This window comes from Arvicanthis niloticus, chromosome 2, assembly GCF_011762505.2.
Source record: "Arvicanthis niloticus isolate mArvNil1 chromosome 2, mArvNil1.pat.X, whole genome shotgun sequence".
Lineage (NCBI taxonomy): Eukaryota > Metazoa > Chordata > Mammalia > Rodentia > Muridae > Arvicanthis > Arvicanthis niloticus.
Window position 1 is genome coordinate 93,474,139 of NC_047659.1, and position 20,604 is coordinate 93,494,742.

A 20,604-nucleotide genomic window follows, 5' to 3' on the forward strand; every position below is an offset into this window, starting at 1 on the left:
CTCTCTCTCTCTCTCTCTGTCTCTAGTGTCCATTTCCAGGAGCCAAGGATTTTGGCTATTACCATAGATAGGGAATTCACAGAAATGCAAGAGTATATAGAAGCTGCTCAACTCATCTTTAAAGATTGAAAATCAGACAGTTTTCATTGGCAATAACCATCTCAGGGAAAGACATAGGGAGGTAAGTAGATCTCTTGGTTTAAGGGAGGAGATATATCTCAATGCAAAGTCTCTGGAAGACAGCTTCATGATCCATAGGATAGGCTATAGTAAGGAGAAACTGGAAAAGCCTCTGATGAAGGGTTGATTGAAAAGCATGGTATGAACTGTGTTTGATGCTGAGGACCAATCCCAGCACTCAGGTGGCTCAAGCAGAAAGACTGAGCATTCAAGGCCTTTCTTAGTGAGAACTCATCGTTTCAAAAAAAGTATGGTGTATTCATATAATAAAATAATATGCAAATATGAAGACACAGTACATATGTATACTGTCACAGAAACAGATATAGTGTCCATGACATATGGTTACATAAAAACCACTTTGCAGAGAAATATGTGCAAGAGGATTAGATTTGTGTTAACATGTGTCCATATACACATCTTATGGCTGTGAATTTTATAGTTAGAGAAAATGGGTGTGGAGATGTGGCTTAGGGGTAGAGCTAGCACACATAGGGCCCTGAGTCTGACTCCCAACACCCCCAAGCAAAGAAGAAAAATCTCAAAGACCAACAGTGAGGAAAAACAAAACAAATAAGAAATCCCGTCTAATTCAGGAATGGTGGTGCACAATCTCAGTACTCAGGAGGCAGAGGCAAGTGAATCTCTGTGAATTTGAGGGTAGCCTGATCTGCATAATAAGTTCCAGGACAGGGTTATATAGAAAAACCTAATTAAAAAAAACAAACCTGTCATGCCTGTGCTCCTCTGTTGGCATTGTGTCACAGTCCAAAGGCGAAAGTTCAAGCTTCTCAGCTGGCTCCTCCTCACTCACTCCCAGTAGAGTTGCTGTCCTGGTATTGTGACCTATTTACAGGTCTATGAATTACAGTCCCAGAGCTCCTCTGGGAAAAATTTCCAGGTGCCTAACAAGTAGCAGAACCTAGTAAGGAACTGTTGAATAACTGAATGATTAGTGGGCGCCCGACATTAGATGAACAAGTTGGGGCAGATGGTGGAAGTATTTGATACAGACTATGAGAAAAAAAGGCAAGGCAGTGGGAATCATTGTCCTGGTCTAGAGGTCCCCTCTTATAACACTCAGCCTCCTTTTAACACTGTAAACCTCACTTGGGGCAGAAATGATCTGGTCTATTTAGAATGTGGTGTCGATGAAGAAATGTACACAGTGCTTCTCCAGGGCAGGTCCTTCTTATGCTGGGCCCACATCAGCAGAGCTGACCCAGCTCTGAGGAGAGTGGTGGGAGGTGGGGAGGACCCAAGCTTCTAACAAAGAATTCCAACCCCCTTCAGGCATGAAGCAGGTGATTCACTGCTTCCAACAGAGAGTACCCAAAATGCCCTTTGATGCCAGAGCCTGCTTGGTCAAAAGGCAAACTAGATTTGGAAAGGCAAACATTTGTTCTGGACTAAGTTCTTAGTAACTGGGTCCTAATTTGCATGCTCCTGGAAAGGAGGGGCTGGATTAGCTTTCTATTCTACAAACTCATTCATTCAAAACAATTCATTATACTTCTTTAGACCAGAAGTCTTCCACAAGACACATGGAGCCAAAACCACGGTGTTGATGGGCAGCAATGCTCTCTGGAGACTCTAGGAGGATCTGTTCCCAACTTTTCTGCCTTCCTTGGTCTTCCCTCATTTCTTGATTCATGGCTTCTTTCTTTGTCTTAACAATGCCAATTGCATCTCCCTGATTGTGCTTCTGTAACAGTGTTTCCCTACTAACCATTGTCACACAATAGTTCCCTGATTAAGAAACAATTTAGATTTATTTATTTTATGTCTACATTTTGCCCAAATGCATACCAGGTGTGTGTCTGATGCAGGCTGAGATCAGAAGAGGGCACTAGAACCCCTGCAAATGGAGTTACAGATGGTTGTGATCCATGATCTACCATGTGAGTGCTGGGAATCAAACCTGGGTCTCTGGAAAAGCAGCTGGCAATGATATAGGTATCTATGTGTTCAGAGTTTGTCTTTCTTTTGAGGAGTTCTGCTGAGCATTGGTGGTACATGCCTTTAAGCCTAAAACTCAGAAAGGCACAGGCAGAGGCAGAGGGGCAGAGGGGCAGAGGGGCAGAGGGGCAGAGGGGCAGAGGGGCAGAGGGGCAGAGGGGCAGAGGGGCAGAGGGGCAGAGGGGCAGAGGGGCAGAGGGGCAGAGGGGCAGAGGGGCAGAGGGGCAGAGGGGCAGAGGGGCAGAGGGGCAGAGGGGCAGAGGGGCAGAGGGGCAGAGGGGCAGAGGGGCAGAGGGGCAGAGGGGCAGAGGGGCAGAGGGGCAGAGGGGCAGAGGGGCAGAGGGGCAGAGGGGCAGAGGGGCAGAGAGGCAGAGAGGCAGAGGGCCAGAGGCAGAGATGGAGAGGCAAACAGATTTCTGAGTTTGAGGCCAGCCTCATTGACAGAGCAAGTTCTAAGAATAAACAGGGCTACCCAGAGGAACCATGTCTTATAACACCAATAAAAATAAAAATTAAATTAGAAAAAAGTTCTTTTATTTGTATGTACTTGTGTCTGCAAAGGCCAGAATGGGGTGTCAGATCCCTTGGAGTAGAAGTTATAGGTATTTGTGGGTTGCCCTGTGTGGGGGCTGGGATGCTCTGTCTCTCCAGCCCCAGGGTTTACCTTTTATAACCATGATAATTAATATACCATAGATTATAAAAGTATACAGTGAATAATACTATGTGGACACAACTATTAAACTACCACCAAACTCTAAGTAATTAATAGTTTTCACCCCCAACAATTCCTTCTACTTCTGATGCTCCTTCCATCCCCTGGAAACAACGCACCTGCTTTCTGTCACTACAGATTAATGTATCTTCTGTAAGTTCTGTGTAAACACACGCATACAGAGTATATTCTTTTGTGTGGCTTCTGCCAGAATTGTTATTTGATCCATGTTCGTGTATCACTAGTTTATTTCCTGTTTGTCTTGACAGTGTTCTACTGACAGTCTACATCACAATGAGTCTAGCCGTTTACCTGTTTGGGTTACTTCTAGTTTACAGCTTTTACAAACAAAGCTACTATGAACATTCATGTACAAGCCATTGTATAAAATATGCATTCATTTTCTCTGTGCAGAACACTGAGTACGGAGAATAAATCTAACGGCCTATTATGTTTAATTAAAAATACTTTTTTAGACTTACTTCTTTTGCTTCACTTGTATGAACATTTTGGCTACTTGTATCATATGTCTGTGGAATGTACACACCTGTTGGATCCTCAGAAACCGCAGTTACAGATGGTTTGAGCTACTACATGGGTGCTAGAAATTGAAGTCCGATCTTCTGCAAGAGCAACAAGTGCTGTTAACCACTGGTCCATCTCACTAGCCCCAGACATTTTGCTTTAAATAAAACTATTACATTGTTTTTCAAAGTATTTATATCATTTACATTGCTACCAGGAGAGCATGAAATTCTAGTTCTTCTGAAAGAATTCTTACCAGTATTTACTATTTTGAAATGTTGCTTACAACAACAGCAACAACAACAAAAACCTTTTAGGCAATCTTATAGACAAAAAGAAGAAGAAGGAGGAGGAGGAGGAGGAGGAGGAGGAGGAGGAGGAGGAGGAGGAGGAGAAGAAGAAGAAGAAGAAGAAGAAGAAGAAGAAGAAGAAGAAGAAGAAGAAGAAGAAAAAGAAAGAAAGGAAGAAAGAAAGAAAGAAAGAAAGAAAGAAAGAAAGAAAGAAAGAAAGAAAGAAAGAAAGACACAAAGCTGCCTGTTTACCAGTTCATTCTTCTCCTGGGAGACAATACTGTTAAATTGTCATATTTTTAGCTTGCCAAAGTTGGTCCCCTTAGACACACAGGGCTCTTGTCTTTTTTTTTTTAATTAATTTATTTGTTGACTGTGTATGCCTGAGTGTGTGTGCGTTTGTGTGTGTGTGTTTGTGTGTGTGTGTGTGTGTGTGTGTAGTGGTCAAAGGTCAACTTGGCAGAAGTTGGTTCTCTAATTTCACGAGGTAGGTTCCAGGTACTGAATTCTGGTTGTCAGGCTTGATGATGTTCTCACCAGCACTCTTGGCAGCTAAACAATAGTTTCCCTTTCGTTTTCATTATGCAAATAAGTCATAAATAGAAGTCCAAGAAAACACAGAAATCCCCACATCCAGAAAGCTGGAGGTACTTCTTCACCTCTGGCTCTTGTTTGAGACAAGGCCTTATTCTACTGTCCAGACTGATCTCGAACTTTGGGTCTGAAGCAGTCCTTCTCTCAGCACCCCCAGTGCCAGGACTGGAGTGTGTGCCACCTCTCAGCTTCCCACTGTGACTTATTTCTTTCTGGTTATAAGTGACCAGACTAGATTCTATCTTTAATGAACTTAAATTTAGTATTATTTTCTGTGATATAGTAAATCAGGAACAAAAGCAAAGCAGCCGCGTAGTATTCTATTTTCTTAAAGCATTTCCTAGTACAGTTCAACACAGTGTTTAGTATAATTCAATATTAATATTTCAGGTCTTTAATTACTAAATGAGTTTTTCTTTTTAATTAGATTAAGTGTCTTAACTCATAACTTTATGCATAAAAATTATTCTTATATTTCAGTTATAGAAAGGGATGGCAAAATAACAAATAATTATGATTCTTCAACATTGCTGGATAAAGATACTATATGCTGGGTAGAGACTATAGGATTGGGATTGGGACTCTGTTTATTATCTTATTAAGGTCCATGAAGAATATTCTATTTTCTCTAGTTTAGACACAGCCTCCACACTAGAGATTGTTAAAGGTTTTAAAAATGTGTTCAAGAAATACAGAAGTTGTGTTGTTGTTCTCCTTGGGGAAGCCAAGGCCAAACAAAAGCCGCTTCAGCTGACAGCATGGCGATTTCCAAGATCGTTCTCCACGTCCCTATGCCCAAGTCCTCTTCTGACCCTTCCTCACTAGAGCCACCTTGATGTGGCTGCTCAGGGTGGTAGTGTCTCTGGGCACTCCCAGCCCATCTCTGTCCTGGCTTTGGGCCAGGAGTTTAACTTCTCTGCTGGGTCCACAGCTGGTGTAATACACATTCTGAGTAAAACTACTGCAGCCTTTGTATTCCAAGCAGATAAGCAGGAGCCCAAGGGAATGCATCTTAAGATTTGTCTCCTCATCCAGAAAAAATAATTTATTCAGGGATTCACTTCACTTGATCACTCAATTTACCAACGGCCCTATTCTAAGAAAGCACTACTAAGAGAATGGCCTGGAAACACAGCTCTAAGCCATTGTCCTTTCCCCAAACCCACCAACAGAACAAAGAAAGTTACCTAAATTTATCAAGGGTACCCGAGGAAGTTCTCCATCCAAAGCTCTCAAAGGAGAAACCTGCAAGAAGCAAGGTCAGCGATCCTCTGAGCTGCCTTTGGGACAGGAGGGTCTTTACACATGGAGTCCTGAAACTGCCTTTGTATTCCTGGACTGAGGTTATAAACCAAGAGTTGAGTTCTGCCAGTTAATGCTCTTAATTGTCCTGGCTTTACTTTTCAAGAATGAAAGATTCAGGTCCTAAGTCTTTTTTGACTAGGATATTGTTAGCAATTGAACGAATGAAGGCTGTCCCAGGATGAATGACCAGATACACCAAGCTCAAGACCACACCCTAGATCGTAGGGCATGAAGGGTCCGGGCCAGGCTGTTTCAAATCTCATGGGACTTATCAGAACATGAAACTGAAAGTGGGAAAGTCCCGCTGTAACCTAGTTCTGCATCACCAACTAGGAGACTGGTGACGGCCTTCAGAGATGATTTCGGATTGGCTGCCAGTTCAGGGACTATATAAGAGTGCGCGCCTAGGCTGGCTCTCATTTCAGTCGTCGGGACCAGCTCAAGATGGCTCGCTTGGTGACCCCGATCTTTCTGGTGGTTGTTTCACTGACCGGCTTGTATGCTGTTCAGAGTGAGTGCCTTTTCCCCATCTTTTGGCTTTAAATTATGATTTCTCCTTAGTTCATCCTCCCGAGGGGATTGGCCAAGGCTTCCTCTCTCGGGGAGGGAGTGGGCGTCCTGCTGCTCTTTCTTACTGTTTTGAACTACAGGGTGGATGTAGCTGGAGAAGGTCAGCGCTCCAGGTGGGGAAAGCTTCTCTTTTGCTTCTTTGCCTGCCTGAGCCCCTAGACTTCCTGAGCACAGCAGGAGGGTGGAGCTGCCTGGAAAGTGCGGGTTGGAGGGCTATGAGCTCACGGAAGCTGTGCTGGGACAGGGGAAGTCAGACTGCAGAGGGGCAGCTTCCTTTGCACTTGCAGAGCGCCTAGGATCCAATGGAGCTGAAGAGAAATGGGCTTGGGTCCCAGACTCTGGGATGATTCCGCTTTCTGACCATTAACTTTGTATTATTAATGTCGCTTTTAGTAATAACCATAAAGGCCGCTGGGTATGATAGCTTACTGGAATATTGACGACCTTGTGTGCTTCATAAGCTTGAAAGTATGTCTAAGATGTAAACGTTATGGTTCCTTGTGTCTTAAGACAGGGAACTAGAGGAGGCATCAAGACTTAAACTAACTTATTCCCACAATAGACTAATGGTAGTCGGGGCTGGAATTAAGGCTGATCTCTGCCATCTGTGGTAATGCAGGCCTTTGGGCTGTAACCTCTATTTGTTTCTACAAGTGCCTAGGCCTTTCTGGGTCATAATCTGTGAAGCAGTCTGGGATGCCTTGGACCCTTGGTACCTCACACAGAGCGTCCTTTTTGGCAGGCTGCCTGGTTCTTTCTTAGAGCCTCTGCTTTCAGTTTTGAAAAATCTGAGTCTTTGTCTGAAGTCAAGGAGGTTGTGAGCTCTGGGGTAAGGATTATTTCAGTGTGCTTACCAAGACTCTTTTTTTTTTTTTTTGTTTTGTTTTTTGTTTTGTTTGTTTGTTTGTTTGTTTGTTTTTTGTTTTTTCAAGACAGGGTTTTTCTGTGTAGTCCTGGCTGTCCTGGAACTCACTCTGTAGACCAGGCTGGCCTCGAACTCAGAAATCCACCTGCCTCTGCCTCCCAAGTGCTGGGATTAAAGGGGTGCACCACCACCACTGGCTTTACCAAGACTCTTGAGGATAAGTAGTAACTCCCAAAGTCCTAGAGGGAGAAATATGGCAGAGCCAAGATTTAAACCCAGACCAACACTGGTCTTAACTGTGGAAAAGATGGCTCTTGCCCAGAGGATTCCAGGCAGGGTGAACCTGGGCTCTGACCTCTGTGGCATTTAGCATGTTCTTGTTACCAAAATCTCAAATGCAAGGAAATCTGTTTCTTATCTTTACTTTAACTTTTCAGGGTAAAAAGAATTCAAAGCTTTAGTGAGACCTTCACTCTAGCTGGCCACAGTTCTCAGATCTTCCTCTCCCTATGCCTTTCATGGGTGGATAAGTGGCTGCTCACCCACACTGAGTAGATTGCTTCTGAGAGTATATTGCTGCTGGGCATAGTTGTGCACACCTTGAATCCCAGTATTCTGGAGGCTGAGGCAGGTGAATTTCTGTGAGTTCCAGACCAGCCTGGCCTACAAATTGAGTCCCTGGCAGAGAAACACTGTCTTGAATAACAAAACAAAACAAACAAACAAACAAACAAACAAAAAAACAAAAAAAAAAAAAAAAAAAAGGAAGGAAGGAAGGAAAAGAAAGCATATTACCAGCCAAGTGTGGTGAGTCATGCCTGTGATCTCAGAGCTGGGGACACTGGGACAGGCATTTGAGGCCAGTCTGGGGGACAGAGTTTGTTGTAAATAATAAACGAAGATGTAAGTAAATGGAGGGAAAACCAAAAAGGGCCAGTGAAATAGTTCAGCCAGGTAGAGACACTTGCCACTAAGCTTGAGTTTATCTCAGATCCCACTTGGTGGATGACTCTTAAATCCACACATGAGGTACGGTGTGTGTGCATGTGCACACACACACACACACACACTCAGGAAAACAATTTTTTTTTAGAAAGTAGATATATACATTAGTGATACCTTGGTATCAGATATGCCTATTCTACACAGTAGTAGTTCTTGTCATGTTGGATGAGAAGCAGAAACAATTCAAAGGTGTTATGGCTCAGCAGCTACAAGTACTTGCTGTGCAACCTGACCACCTGAGTTCATGGAACCCAGGACAGAAGGAGGAGAAAACTGTCTTCTGGACGTTGTCCAGTATCTTCACAAGCACACCTTTGGGAACATTGTGTGTGTGTGTGTGTGAGTGTGTGTTTGAGAATGCACACACAAATAACAAATGGAGAGAGTTTATAGTATTTTCTTTCCGTGTCCCTATAGCACATGGTAGTTATTCCCAACACCTTTAGTGACAGGGGTCATCTGAAAGTCCATCCTCCCCTCGCACACACTGCTCCCTCACTTCCAGCAGAGTGTACTGTCAACCATCAAGGCCTTCACTTCTTCCTCCTGGCCTTTACCCTTCCCAACTCAATTGCTCACAGCTTTGCCAGCTTCTGTGGTATTTTACATTTTGTTTGTTTTCTAGTTCATGAAACCAGAGGCTTGGTTTTGGAATGCAAACTCTGGGTCAGAACAGAGAAATTGTATTTGATAGGACCATACCCTGGGTTGACTTGCAGAGGAACCTCATTAGGGAGGAGCTAATACTAACATCTGCCGCCTGAGGGTGTATTGCTCAGCTCTCAGCACTGTGTCAGACATGTGTTGGGAAGTCTAGGGAGGAGCAATAAGCAAAAAGAAAGGGGACAACAATAAGAAGGAAAAGTGAGAGGAGCTGAAGCAGCACACAGGAGCTGCAGGCTTTGATGTGGATGCTGTGGAGGATGTGCAGAATGAGATGTGGCCTTTGGAAATTAGGTGGGCCATGGGCTTTATTATGGGAAAGGATGGGTGGAGTTCATGGGAGTTTCCAGTAAAAGCTTCTTATAAATTTAGCACAGCCTCCAGTAACAGAAAACACTGCTAAATCCAGGTAGGAAAAAACAGATGTGCACACAGGATGTTGAGGAAAGATACTAAGTTCTCAAAATGTGGGTAGCCTTTTAGGGAAGCAGATCATTTGTCCTGAGTAGAAATGGAACGGGGAGGAACAGAGGAACAGATGTGAGATGGTGCTTGGTGCAGACTGAGCTACAGTTGTCATCTGTCTTTCCCTGTGACCCTCAGGAATTCCCATGGTTGAAGTCTATACAAGGCACCCGCCAGAGTTTGGCAAGCCGAACGTCCTGAACTGCTATGTAACTGGTTTCCATCCTCCTATTATTGAAATTGAACTGCTGAAGAATGGGCAGAAGATGGATAATTTGGAAATGGGAGATATGGCCTTCAGCAAGGACTGGGCTTTCTATGTTCTGGCTCATGCTGAATTTACTCCCACTGAGAAAGATACATTCGCCTGCAGAGTTAAACACCCGAGTCTGAAGGAGCCCAAGACAGTAGAATGGGGTAAGCCTTCGAGTTCATCCTCACTTTCTGTATGTCCCATCTGTGTTGAGTCACAGCTTAAAACTGTTTTGCTATTTTAAAAACCCACATACTGAGATTGTTAAAGAATACCCCAAAAGACTGGTCAGTGTTACCAGCAGAGAGACTTATACAGCATGCCCTGAACCAGGAGTTCCCTGCTGTGAGTTCCTTCCTCTTTCCTGTGCTTCCTCCAGTTTTCCTGGCAGCTTGATACACACTAAGTGCCAAAGAGCATGCCAGGTAGGACAGGCCTTGGTCTGCAACCCTGCCTTCAGGTACCTACAATTCTGGACTCTTCGAGTGCCTTGGCTAGAAGCTGGTAGACAGGAGTGGATCTCTGGGTAGTTCTGAACAAGAACTCGAGGCTAGCAACGACCTAGTCTACTAGACTTATTGCTTACAACACTCTAACGTCTGTTAATTCTTAGTAGTATAAAAGTAATGTTTTGTCTTTATCTTCTTTTTTCATAGATCGATTCATGTAATCAAACATCATGGAGGTAAGTTTCTTGACTTTAAGTAATGGGCCTTGCAGGGCATGGAGCTGGCGGTAGAGCACATGCCTAGCATGCATAAGGCGCTGAGTTCTGGTCCCAGCACTGCAGGAAGAGAATTGTTTGATTGATTTTCCTAGGGGCTGTTTATAGACAGCTCAAACATGATAAGCATCACCATATGAAAGACATTATTCAGGGTAGCTTGTCAGTAGCTACAGAAGAATCCTTTGGGGTTGCATTCTTTTATCCTGTGGATGGGCAGGAAGGAGGCATGCAGCCACATCACTAGCCCTCTACAGGGAGGACAGCACCTTTGTGTATGGGGGAAGGCAGGCAGGCAGGCAGGCAGGCAGGCAGGCAGGCAGGAAGGCGGATGCTCACCCACACCACATGCATGGGTTTGGTCAACCTTCTGCTTTCACCCTGGAACTTCTGCAGAGACGGCCTTATCCAATGACCTTGCTTGCTCTCTGTACAACAGTGGCCTTGCTCTTCACCTGGCAGAGCTCTGCAGGTGCATCTCAGCCCTTTCAGTCTCTCCTTGGTTGGTACTAGGTTTACCTTCTGGAGGCTTCCAGATACTCAAGGAAAGAAATGGACAGCATCGTAACACCACATAATGGCTCCATCACTAATATACCAGAAGGAAGTTGAGGAGCATGAGAGGGAATGTGGGTGTCTCTGTCAGATGGAGTCTATCGGTAAAAAATCCAGCTTTTCAGTGAAATCCAGGGACCTTGAGGCCAACAGCTCACTCAAATCTTGTATTATATTTATTTCTAGGAAAGGGAAATTGATGACTGGGGTGGGGATTGAGTGATCTGCCCAAACAGGCAGTTACCAAATGGTGGAGCCAGGACTCACCTCCTGTATGAAGGTGGTTGTCCTACAAACTCATTTGCTGGTAAGGTCTGTAATGTAAATAATGTAATATTCTACTAACTTTCTCCTTCCCTCCTTCCCTTCCCTTTTTCTTTTCAGCTCTGAAGACTCATTTGGGCCAGTTCAGTTCCAAATCCAGTTTCTAATATGCTATACAATTTATGCACACAGCAAGAAAGAGCAGTGTACACATCATCTTCTTTGTATCTTACTTTAAATGATTTATGCACTTATGCTTCAATGAGTATTTTGATCAGAATAATAAATGTAGTTAAGAACAACAGTTGATCACTTGCCAAACCCTCTGCACTTCTCATTAGTTGGATGCAGTTACTCATCTTTGGTCTATTACAACATAAATGATTTTTACAAAAAACTTGAGATATTCTTTTTGGTAAGGCAAAGAGACCTAACTGAATGAAGTCTGTCACCGTGCCTAGCAGCCTAGCAGTTCTCACCCCTAACTCTGTGGCTACTTTTGCTTTGTTATTTTTGCTAAAAATAAAGAACAATAACAACAAAAACCCCAAAACCTTCTGCTGTCAGACTTTGCCAGAGTGTTACATGAAGTGGTTTCTAGGTAGCATTAAATGTCTGCAAGCAGGAGTTTGGTTTTCATCACCTGAAGAGCCAGTGTGTGTCCTAGAAGGTTCTTGTAGGGCTGGAGAGATGGCTCAGTGGTTAAGAGCACTGTGTTCCAGAGGTCCTGAGTTCAATTCCCAGCAACCACATGGTGGCTCACAACCATCTGTAATGAGATCTAATGCCCTCTTCTTGTGTGTCTGAAGACAGCAACAGTGTACTCACATAAATTAAATACATCTTTTTAAAAAATGGACTAAATTATATTAAAAAAGAAGGTTCTTGTAGAAGCAGGCACCTCAACTAAGGGTCTAGAGGACAGTGACTACTAAACAACTCCAAAGCAGAACAGTAGGAGGTAGTTGATGAGGGACAAGGAATAGGAAGAAACTGAGGAGAGGAGGGATTTCAGACATGCTGGTCCCCAGGGAGCTCTAGAGCAAAGACCACATCTTAGTTTGTCTTGGCAATGTGCACAGCTTGTTGTGGCTTCACAGGACTGCATGCTAGGATGCAAGCCCAGATACTTTGGGGCATGGTTATGGTTATCAGGGGTAACTTATGCTAAGGCTAGGGTCTGGTTCTTACTGCTGGATATAGGTGGGGCATCAGTGACTACAGTTTCCCGTTAAATTCTGTTGGGTCTACAGGACACACAGTCTGAAAACCTCGCTCCATGTTCAGAGTTTCAGCTAATGTTAAACAGGGAATACTAATCAATTTGTAACTAAGTTTGAATCCTAATCTTACAAAAGTTACTATAACATTCCTGACTTGAGCTTTTAATTTTGATGGTTTACTTGTGTCCCCAAAGCTCCTTCTGTGGTTGGAGGTCTAGTCCCCAGGGTGGTGACAATGAGAAGTGGTGGGGGCACTAAGAGGGAGTCTGGTGGGAGGTCCTGTGGAGGGGCAGCAGCCTTCTGAGTTCTGAGAGGTTGATAAAGGCAGCAAGCCTGGCTTCTTCTGCCCTTCTGCTCAAGCATGTAAGCACTTGCTCACTCCTGATGCACATCTTCCATCGCTGTAGGTGAGGAGGAGGAACCTTGGGCACAGAGCCTGTACTCACCATTGACATTCTGAACTTTCCAAACTCTTAAGTAAATCTCTTCTAAGTAGCTGGTATCAGGAATTTTGTTATAACAATTACTCACTGATTAATAGTAACCATAACCCAGAAGCAGGACAATCAGCCTTGCATTGCAAAGCTTATTTATTTATTTATTTATTTCACACAATTGTTATTATTGTAAACTTAAGATTTATTCATTTTTGTGTATGATACATGTACATATGTATACCACATGCATGCTTGCTTTGTATGACATTCAGTGGAGGTCATTTGGAAGAAGTCAGATCACCTGGAACTAGAGTTATGGATGGCTGTGTGCCACCATTTGGGTGCTGGGAGCTCAACCTGAGTCCTCTGGAAGAGCAGCCAGTATTTTTAATTGCTAAGCCAATTATTTGTGTGTGTGTATACGTTTGTGTAGGGAGGAGCATATGTTTGTGTGTAAGGGTATGCCTATAGGGGTGCATGAGTTGTGCATCTGCAGATGTGGAAAAGTGAACCCTTCCCACCTGTCCTGGTGGAACTTTGTTAGTACCCACGATGCCAAGAAGGATCACATTTCCAACTTCCTGTCCCCAAGTCCTGTGTCTACTGGTTAAACCTTGAGCACATGTGCGGGGTGCATATGTGGAGGTACATGTGTGTGTGAGTGTACGTGAATGTGGGTATGGATCAGAGGATGGATTGCTGCTCTATGTCTTCCCCAATTGCTACTACTCACTCTCTACCTTACATTTTGAGACAGAGGCACAGTGAACCTCAAGCTTGGAGATGTAGCTGGCCATCCAGCCTCAGGGATCTTCTGGTTACCCCCTCCCTAGCTGGGGTTTTAGGTACATAGCATCACACCCAGCTTTTCTGGGGGTGATGAGGATTGAACCCAGGTCCATAGGCATCTCCTAGGCCCCCAGTCCATGATGTTTATGGGATGCAGATGGGCTCAGAATACAGCAACCTCCTGGGATGTAGTTCCTTGGGGTCCTGGGTGTAGTGTTTGATTTTCAGTCTCCTCCTCTGTGAAAAGTTTCATCTTCTTTGGTTAGTGAAGTTTCAGTAGGACTGAAGATGGTTGTGTTACTACTGGGCTTAGGCTGCATACGGAAACTTCATAGAACACTCCTCCATAACCTAGAAAAAAGGCAAAGGTTCATGGCTCAGAGACATCATAAGAACAAGACTGCACTGTCAGCCTGGGAACTCAGTAGAAGGAAAGAAGACTAGAATCACACCTCCAAAGACTGCTTCCTGCAGCACCCAAGAGCTCAAGAAGAACCTGGGTGAGGGACCTGGGATAAAGAACCACAGTCCCTTCCCTGCCAAGACACCTTGGAAAGGGCCTCAGGGTAGGCTGCAGTTACAGATGTGGAGAAGTGAATCCTTCCCACCTGTCCTGGTGAAACTTTGTTAGTACCCACACTGCCCAGAAGGAACATATTTCCAACTTCCTGTCTCCAAGTCCTGTGTCTACTGGTTAAACCTTGAGCAGTAAGCCTGGGTTCGTTCTCGTTCTCTCTCTCTCTCTCTCTCTCTCTCTCTCTCTCTCTCTCTCTCTCTCTCTCTCTCTCTCTCTCTCTCTCTCTCTCTCTCTCTCTCTGGTCTTTAGCACCACACTGCCAGATTGCCAGATTGCTTTGAGCCTTAATAATGGCTTTGATTCAAATGTGGTATTGTTGGGTCTGTGATACTTTTCTGACATGGTGACAATCTATATAAAATTCCCCACAAACAAAAGTCCCCAGCTACACCCTTTGAATTGCTTTGCACTTATTCAGCTATGTTAGCCTAGCATAGCAAATGGTCAAGAAAATTTCAAGAAATGAATCAACAGGACTGTAAATTCTCATTCTAAAGACGTGTATCTGTCAGGCTGCAACCTTTGACATTCAGTTTCTGGACACTACAAGTAACGTCACCATCAGAGCAACCAGAAAGTATCCTATTAATCTTCAAAGCCTAGCTAGGAGTATGTGACTAGACAATACGATTGCTGATCTAGTTTCTGTGGGAAAGCAGATGTGGAGAAACCCCACCCTTCCCCTTTGTTGTAAAGGGCTTTGGCTAAAGAGGAAACTAAGAGGCAGTGGGGGAGTCCCTTTTGCCCACAGCCTGGTGATGTGGCAACCTTCCTGAGTGGGCAGCTCATACACAGCAAAACCTGTTTGGTAGGCAGTGGCAACAGGGATGGGGTCAAACAGCAGGAGTGGAATTCTAGTTGGAGTTTATACCTTATCAACCTGCTTTGTGGCCTCCACTAAGCAACCTGGGGTGTCCCTGTGACAGCCTTCTCCATGTCTCAACATCTACACAGCTTTTCGAGGTCCTTCTGCCCTACCAGTGTAGCCAGCTCACTAGTTCTCCTACCCATGAGCTACCCTGGTAGTAGTTGAGAAGGACACACTACCTAGGTCTCATGTGGGCTGCTAGAGCCTGGGTGGAGACCAGGTGATGGTGGGCTCTGCTTTCTGGGGCCACTGAGCCTCACTGGTGGGCCTCTCTTTCCCTGGCTGGAGGAGTAAGAAAGTGTACTATAGCCATGGCCTCTGATCGTGAGATGCAGGGTAGAGTGGAGAGAGCCTGCCAGTAGTGCCTGGATCGATGGGTCGATGCTTGGGATGGAGTGCTAGGTAGAACGTCCACACCTGGGCTCCTTCCTAGGCTTCCCACTGTCTACCATATTCCATGGTTTATACCCAGACTCCTATTGTAACACTGGATTGTGTAGTGTTCCTGCCACTGTGTTTGAGATATAATTTGCAACCACACAGTTAGTACGTTTAAAGGCCCTCCTCACTGAAATCCTGTTCTAATTAACAGGCTCTCCACATTCCTCCTAAACCCTTAAGTCCTAGAAAACCATTATATTTCAGTCTTTGGATTTCCCTAGTCTTGATATTCCCTTTATTTTACTTAAGTCATGTTTATTTACTTGTGACTGGGGCATGTGTACAGGTGGCAGTAATAAGACGTCTTGCTGGAACCAACTCTTTCCTGCCGTCATTCAGGAGCTGGGGATGGAACCCAGACAGTCAGTAGCGTAGCTAAGGCTCAAACTTCATCTCATCCTCTAGAGCAAAATTTTGGATAAACCTCTTCAAAACGCCTATTAGAGAACTCTGGGCTCATGAAACAGCAATGCACTACATAGTTTTTCTTATTAGAAACTCAAGACACTCAAACTCAGCTTTCTAACAATTTCCTGTTCTGTATACAAGTGTTTGCCTGCATGTGCTTATGTGCACCACTTGCATGCAGTGCCCTCAGAGGCCGGAAGAGGACATAGGACCCCCTGCACCTGGAGTTAGAGCAGCCTCTGAGCTGCCATGTGAGAACCCAGGTCCTCAGGAAGAGCAGCCAGTATAAATACCCTTAGCTGCTGAACCATCTTTCCAGGCCCTAAAGATTTTTTTTAAAGACAGGGTTTTGTGTAGCCTAGGCTGGCTTTACTCTCCTTCTTCAGTCTCTGCCTCCTGGGTAGTAGAATTACAGGTGTGCATGCCAGCCACTTCTCTCCTTCCATGTGGGACCCAGGGATCCAACTCAGATCATTAGGCTTAACAGCAAATGCTTACCTAATAAGTCATCTTGCCTGTTTTATGTTAGCAATAAAAACAAACAAAATGCTACCTAGACTGTTTGCTAGTGTTTAAACAAAGCTGTAGTCCTCTTCACACAAGTGGTTTGGGGTTCATGGTCTTCCCACTGTCACCAGGACACGAAATAGAGGAGAGACACAGTTTAAAACTCATAACTGAAATTTTTGAATATGTATTTCCCAACCAAACACACACACACACCTTATACTATTATCAATCTTAAATGTTTAGCTTTAAATTACATTGATTTCTCTAGTGTTTGTGTGAATGTAATCACACACATGGAGGCCAGAGGGTGATCTAGGATATAGTTCCTGAGTAGCCATTCACCATTTCTGTTGTTATTTTTACATTATTTAATTATTTTCTTTTTTGAGTGTGTGTTTACGGATGTACATGCCACAGCATGTATGTGGAGGGCAGAGGACAACTTGAGACAGTCTGTTCTCTCCTTTCACCATGTGGGTCCAGGGGATCAAACTCACCTTCTCTTGATGTCCCAACACTTGGGAGACAGAGAGGAAAGGTGAGTCCCAGTGCAGGCCAGATTACATAAATGAGACCCTGTCTTCAAAAACAAAGCAAAAGAATCTCACTGAGCTGTCCTTGCCTTGCTGTAGTGCAATGAGTGTGGAGGTGGAGATAGGACAGGAACCAGAATCAGAGTTCAAATATTGCATAAAGTCTGAGCTCTAAATCAGCTGGGGACTGACCAACAGCTGTCTGATGCAGGGACATTTACACTGTCTTTAAACTTTGGTGCAAATCTCTTACTGAATCTAAATCCATAATAAATAGAAGAACGCATTTATATTCTGGCAGCCCCATGGATGAATTCCAGACAAGCCTGAGAGAGTTCCTGCATCTAAAGACAAATGCTAACCCTTGGCATGGCCTTGGATGAGTGAGAGAGCTCTGGGAGAGTCAAGCATCTGACTTTTACCTGTGAGCATCTTCAGCCTGAAGTAGTTGACATAGCTCACAAGAGTCCAATGTCTGCCTCCCATTGCATTCTGGTCACTTATTTTTGTTTGTTTGAGACAGGATTTCACTATGTCGCTCAGCGACACAACTCTTCACTCTGTAGCCCTAGCTGGCCTGGAGTTAGTGGTGATTCGCCTGCCTCAGGCTCTGAGCTCTGAGACTACAGCATGCGTCACCACTACATTCTTAGGATGTTGTCCAGGTTCCCGACCTTGATTGCTTGGCTTGGTACTGGATGTGCAAGGTAAATGTGACACATGTCCAACCTTTTGACATTGTGACATGACATTTGTCATCTATGTGTTGGGCTGAATGACCTGTGGGCTGCAGTTAATCACTTAATGTGGGAAGCGGCTCCACTCTCACCATTACAAAGTGGCACTTGGCATAGGCGTTGCTTGAGAGAAAAGACAACTCCATATATGGAGTTGTATGTGCTGAGAGGTGTGGTTACCCGATCACCCCACCTCGAATCATTGAGAGTGGCCAATTAGCAGTGACTAGCAGCTGCTGATAGGATCAAGGCAATGCTTATAAGGGGCTGCAGGAGCTGGGGAGAGAGAAGAGACAAGACAAGACAAGACAAGACAAGACAAGAGAAGAGAAGAGAAGAGAAGGAAGAGAAGAGAAGAGAAGAGAAGAGAAGAGAAGAGAAGAGAAGAGAAGAGAAGAGAAGAGAAGAGAAGAGAAGAGAAGAGAAGAGAAGAGAATAACAGGAGAAAAGAGAGGAGAAGGGAGAGAGAGGAAGTGTGCTGTACAGGAATAGCTGAATAAACTGCTTGAAGAAGAACACGATTGCCGTTGCCTTATTCTGCAGGTCGGATGTGGGTAGCGACAACTTAACTCCTACAATTAAAACGTCTATACTGGAATAGTCAAGAATTTTTATTAAGTAAGCTTTCAATGACATTAGCATCCAAGTGATGTCCTCTCTGTGAGTGCAGCAGCACCCACTGTCCCAGTCCCAGATCTCTTTCTTGTGGCTTCCTCCAACTCTCCTACCAGCCTGAAGCACACTAAGCCCCAAGGAACATGGCCTGCATGCAGTCCCCACACTTATGTACCTATAACCTTGAACTGCTCTATTACTCTGGCCGGGTTTAACTCTGAGGCTCACAGGAAGGTGTGGGTTCTATTGGGAAGTAGGATTTGGGGAAGGGGAAACAGTTTTATTATGTGTCCATGCATACACACAAGGAGAAAGCATGCATGTGTAGGTCAGAGGATACCTTTGGGTGTTGGTTCATACTTTCCACCTACAATGAAACAAGTTCTCTTTTTCTGTAGGTTAGCTGGCCTTCAAGCTTCTGGGGAGCCCCAGGCTCCACTTCCCATCTTGTGGTAGGGATGCTGGGATTACAACTGAGCTGCTGCATTCGGCTCTATGTGAGTTGTGGAGACTCGAATTTATGTCCTTACCCGTGCAGGGCAGGCACTCTTCACACAAAGTCATCTCCCTAGACACTGTTTCTTTAAAACAGAGTCTTATGTAGCATATATTGGAGGATGGCCTTAACTTACTGTGAGCCTCCTTCCTTCATCTCCCAAGTGCTGGTTATAGGCATGAACCACCATGTCCAGCTTTTCACAGGGTAGTTCTAGAAAACAAACACACAAACAAACAAACAAATGCAAAACAAGTGTTAAAAGTTAGGGGCAGCAGGTTTTTGTTTCTGTTTTTTAAGGATTTTTGAGACAAGGTTTCACTTTGCTTGCTATGGACCGTGATTTTCCTATCTTTCACTCAGGTGCTGGTTTTATAGGTTTTACAGGACCACACTGAGCAGCCCGCAGTATTTTATGCCAGCAGAGCATAGTATTTTAAAAGTCAGCCTTGGGCATCTTTCCCGAGTCTTTAATTTCACAGTTCAGGGCCACAGGATCATGAAGGTGGATTACGATTTGAGAAAATGTAGAGTTCTGTTGTTGCTGTACTGTCCAGTGGCATGGTGACCCTTGAACTATAGAAGACATTACTCAGGCAGCACTGGAGAGGACAGCCTTCCTTCCTCCTAGTTTTCAGTAGATGAACAGTTCCTATGGCTTACACCCCTTTCTTCTGCCTCATGTAAAAGCCATGAGGCCCCAGATCTGGCTCCATCAGTCTCCCCACCCCTGTCCAGGAAAGACAGAGAGGCTGGCAGTGTGCTGTTACCAGGCACCCTGGCTTTCCAGCTAGGAGACTGCTTTTTTGTGAATGAACCACTGTCATCTTTCTTCCTCTTCCTCTTCCTCTTCCTCTTCCTCTTCCTCTTCCTCTTCTTCTTCTTCTTCTTCCTCCTCCCCCTCCTCTTCCTCCTCTTCCTCCTCTTCCTCCTCTTCCTCCTCCTCCTCCTCCTCCTCCTCCTCCTCCTCCTCCTCCTCCTTCTTCTTCTTTTTTTTTTTTTTTTCTAACAAGCCAGCAGCTGTTGTTCAATCATCCACTGGAGAGAAGGCTGGGGCAGGCCAGTGATTGGGGTACTTGTCTAGCACTTATAAGGTACTAAGCTCAATCTTAGCACTAAACACAGAAACAAAACATGCATGCAGGGCATTTAGTCCCAGCACTTGGGAGGCAGAAGTATGTGAAATCTCTGAGTTTGAGGCCAGTCTAGTCTACATAGTGATTTCTAGGGGACAGCCAGGGCTATGTAGAGGAAACCCTGTCTTGAAAACCAAACTACAAAACAACAAAACCCAACCCAAACCAACCAACCAGACAACAAACACAAACAACAACAACCCCCCTAAAATATAATAAGACAAGCAATATCTACATCATCCATAGGGTCCCTCACTCATTCCCTCATTCCCTCATCCAGCGTTTACCATATACTGATAGTGTGGTAGGCCTAGGGGCCCAAGAAGACAGTTCTTCTCACAAGAAGCTCACAGTTTCTTGGGAAAGAGATTTGAAAACAAATACGGTTAATGAAAGAAATAATGCAGTATGATCAGAGCTATGATAGAAACATCTGCTCGGTGCTGCTAAATTAGAGCTAGCTCTGACTTCTCAGTAACTACCTTAGCAGAGACCATCCCCGTAGCAGAAGGTTCAGCCTGTGCAAAGCCAGAGAAGCAAGGAAGATGTGGGCAGTCCCTAACTCTGGCATGCTATTGTGCATGCTAAGGCTGCTGAGCAGACAGACACTATTTACTCAAGGCAATATATTGAGTTAGAATTACTGGAAGCAAAACATCAAACCTACTGGCTCTAAGACTTGAGAATCTCGAAGCTAAAGATGCTAGAGAAAGCTGTGTGAACAGCATCTCGCCCTGCTGCCTTAGGGCCCAACTCCAGACCCTGCTACTTGATCAGATCTGCTTCAGGAGATGCCAAGAGACTAGAGAGTGAAATGGCTACCCATGAAAGGCTCAGTGTCTGGAGATGACGGGTCCAGCTAGGACAAAGAGCTGCCCTTGAGTCAGGTGTACAGCTGATGG

At 44.6% G+C, this 20,604-nt stretch overlaps 1 protein-coding gene across 1 annotated transcript; it reads left to right on the forward strand.

The window, feature by feature from the left end:
- The first annotated feature begins 5,922 nt into the window (after positions 1 to 5,922).
- On the forward strand, positions 5,923 to 11,236 carry LOC117702602 (beta-2-microglobulin). Its single transcript, XM_034493705.2, has 4 exons — positions 5,923 to 6,079; positions 9,275 to 9,553; positions 10,046 to 10,074; positions 11,053 to 11,236. The coding sequence occupies exons 1-3, from the start codon at positions 6,013 to 6,015 to the stop codon at positions 10,057 to 10,059; spliced, it is 360 nt and encodes a 119-aa protein (XP_034349596.1). The 5' UTR covers positions 5,923 to 6,012; the 3' UTR covers positions 10,060 to 10,074; positions 11,053 to 11,236.
- Positions 11,237 to 20,604: the final 9,368 nt, after the last annotated feature.

Excerpts from the sequence above, each read along its gene's own strand:
- LOC117702602 (XM_034493705.2), top strand. The coding sequence starts at position 6,013 with ATGGCTCGCTTGGTGACCCCGATCTTTCTGGTGGTTGTTTCACTGACC. Across the intron at positions 6,080-9,274 it reads CGGCTTGTATGCTGTTCAGA|GAATTCCCATGGTTGAAGTC; the intron begins GTGAGTGCCTTT and ends TGTGACCCTCAG.